The sequence below is a fragment of the Miscanthus floridulus genome, chromosome 7 (assembly GCF_019320115.1).
Source record: "Miscanthus floridulus cultivar M001 chromosome 7, ASM1932011v1, whole genome shotgun sequence".
NCBI classification, from domain to species: domain Eukaryota; kingdom Viridiplantae; phylum Streptophyta; class Magnoliopsida; order Poales; family Poaceae; genus Miscanthus; species Miscanthus floridulus.
In genome coordinates, this window is record NC_089586.1 from 23,293,042 (window position 1) to 23,294,634 (window position 1,593).

At 50.0% G+C, this 1,593-nt stretch overlaps 1 protein-coding gene across 1 annotated transcript; it reads right to left on the reverse strand.

The window, feature by feature from the left end:
• Positions 1-932: 932 nt before the first annotated feature.
• LOC136465211 (uncharacterized) lies at positions 933-1,346 on the reverse strand. Its single transcript, XM_066464042.1, has one exon. It carries the CDS (start codon positions 1,344-1,346, stop codon positions 933-935), a length of 414 nt encoding a protein of 137 aa, XP_066320139.1.
• Between the last annotated feature and the right edge of the window lie 247 nt (positions 1,347-1,593).

Below are 1,593 nucleotides of genomic sequence, written 5' to 3' on the forward strand. Positions count from 1 at the left end.
TTCGACCAGGAGAAGTGCTCGGAGGCCTTGAGGAGTTTGAAGAACGGTAGTCCCTTTTCATCGAGGCATGATATAAAGCGGCTGAGAGCAGCCATGTAGCCTATAAGATTCTGTATGTCCTTTACACAGGTTGGTCGTTTCACGTTGGTGATGGCGAAGACCTTGTCAGGGTTGGGATCGATGCCACTGGCGTGGACGATGTAGCCTAGGAGTATGCCGGATGGAACTCCAAAGATGCACTTGGAAGGGTTCCACTTCCATCTGTACCTTTTTAGGTTGGTGAATGTTTCTTCGAGATCGACGATGAGGTTGTCGGCGGTCTTGGACTTGACGACCACATTGTCGATGTAAGCTTCGACGTTGCGGCCTATTTGTTGATCGAGGCACATCTGGATGGCCTTTTGGTAGGTCACCCCGGTGCTCTTTAGTCTGATGGACATGGTGGTATAGCAATACACACCAAAAGGCATGATGAATGATGTCTTGATCTGATCGTCTTCCTTGAGGGATATCTAGTGATAGCCGGAGTAACAATCGAGGAAGGAGAGCAGTTCGTAGCCAGCAGTGGAGTCTACAACCTCGTCTATCCGAGGCAGACTGAAGGGGTCTTTAGGGTAGTGTTTGTTGAGATCAGTGTAATCAACACACATTCTCTATTATTTATTCTTTTTTTGAATGAGAATAGGGTTTGCTAACCACTCAGGATGATACACTTCTTTAATAAATCCGCCAGCTAGGAGCCATTTTATTTCTACCCTAATAGTCTCCTTCTTATCTGGCGCAAATCATTGAAGTTTCTGCTTGATTGGTTTGGCGGTCGGCGAGACATTCAAGGAGTGCTCGATCTTCTCCCATGGTACCCCCAGCATGTCTGTAGGTTTCTAAGAAAACACGTTGGCGTTGGCATGTAGGAAGGAGACGAGTGCACTTTCCTATTTGGGGTCAAGGTGAACCCCAATCTTCACGGTCTTGGAGGGGTCGTCGAGGCCGAGGCCGACCTCCTTGGTTTCCTTGGACTTGGTAGAGGCACATGGAGGCTCTGACACTAGGATCTCCAAGTCATCGGCGGGCACCGTCTTGGCATCGGTGACCATGCTAGCCATCTGGATGGAGAGGTCGGTGGCTTTGACGACAGCGAGACTCTCTATCTCATAGGCATAGGCGATGGAGAGGTTGGCCCATGGGGCTAGGACTCTTGCTGGCAAAGGCATCTTTAGCACCAGATAGGCATAGTGAGGTATGGCCATGAACTTGACCAGAGCTGGCCGACCAAGTATGGTGTGGTAGGCAGTGTTGAAGTCAGCGACATTGAAGTTGATGTGCTCAACGCGGTAATTGCTAGCCATGTCGAACTATACTGGGAGGGTGATCTCTCTAAGTGGTTTGGATGCCCTACCAGATACCACACCCTAGAAGGAGGAGTTGGAGGGTGCGAGGTCTCCTATCCTGAGGCCTAGCTCCTTTAGGGCTCTAACAAAGAGAAGGTTCAGGGCACTTCCGCCGTCGACGAGTACTTTCCTAAAAAGCACTTTCCTGATAGTTGCATCAAGAATGAGGGGGAAACGCCCTATGTAAGGGATGCCCGTCCACTGG

Coding starts and splice junctions, on each gene's coding strand:
- LOC136465211 (XM_066464042.1), bottom strand. CDS start 1,346: ATGGCTAGCAATTACCGCGTTGAGCACATCAACTTCAATGTCGCTGAC.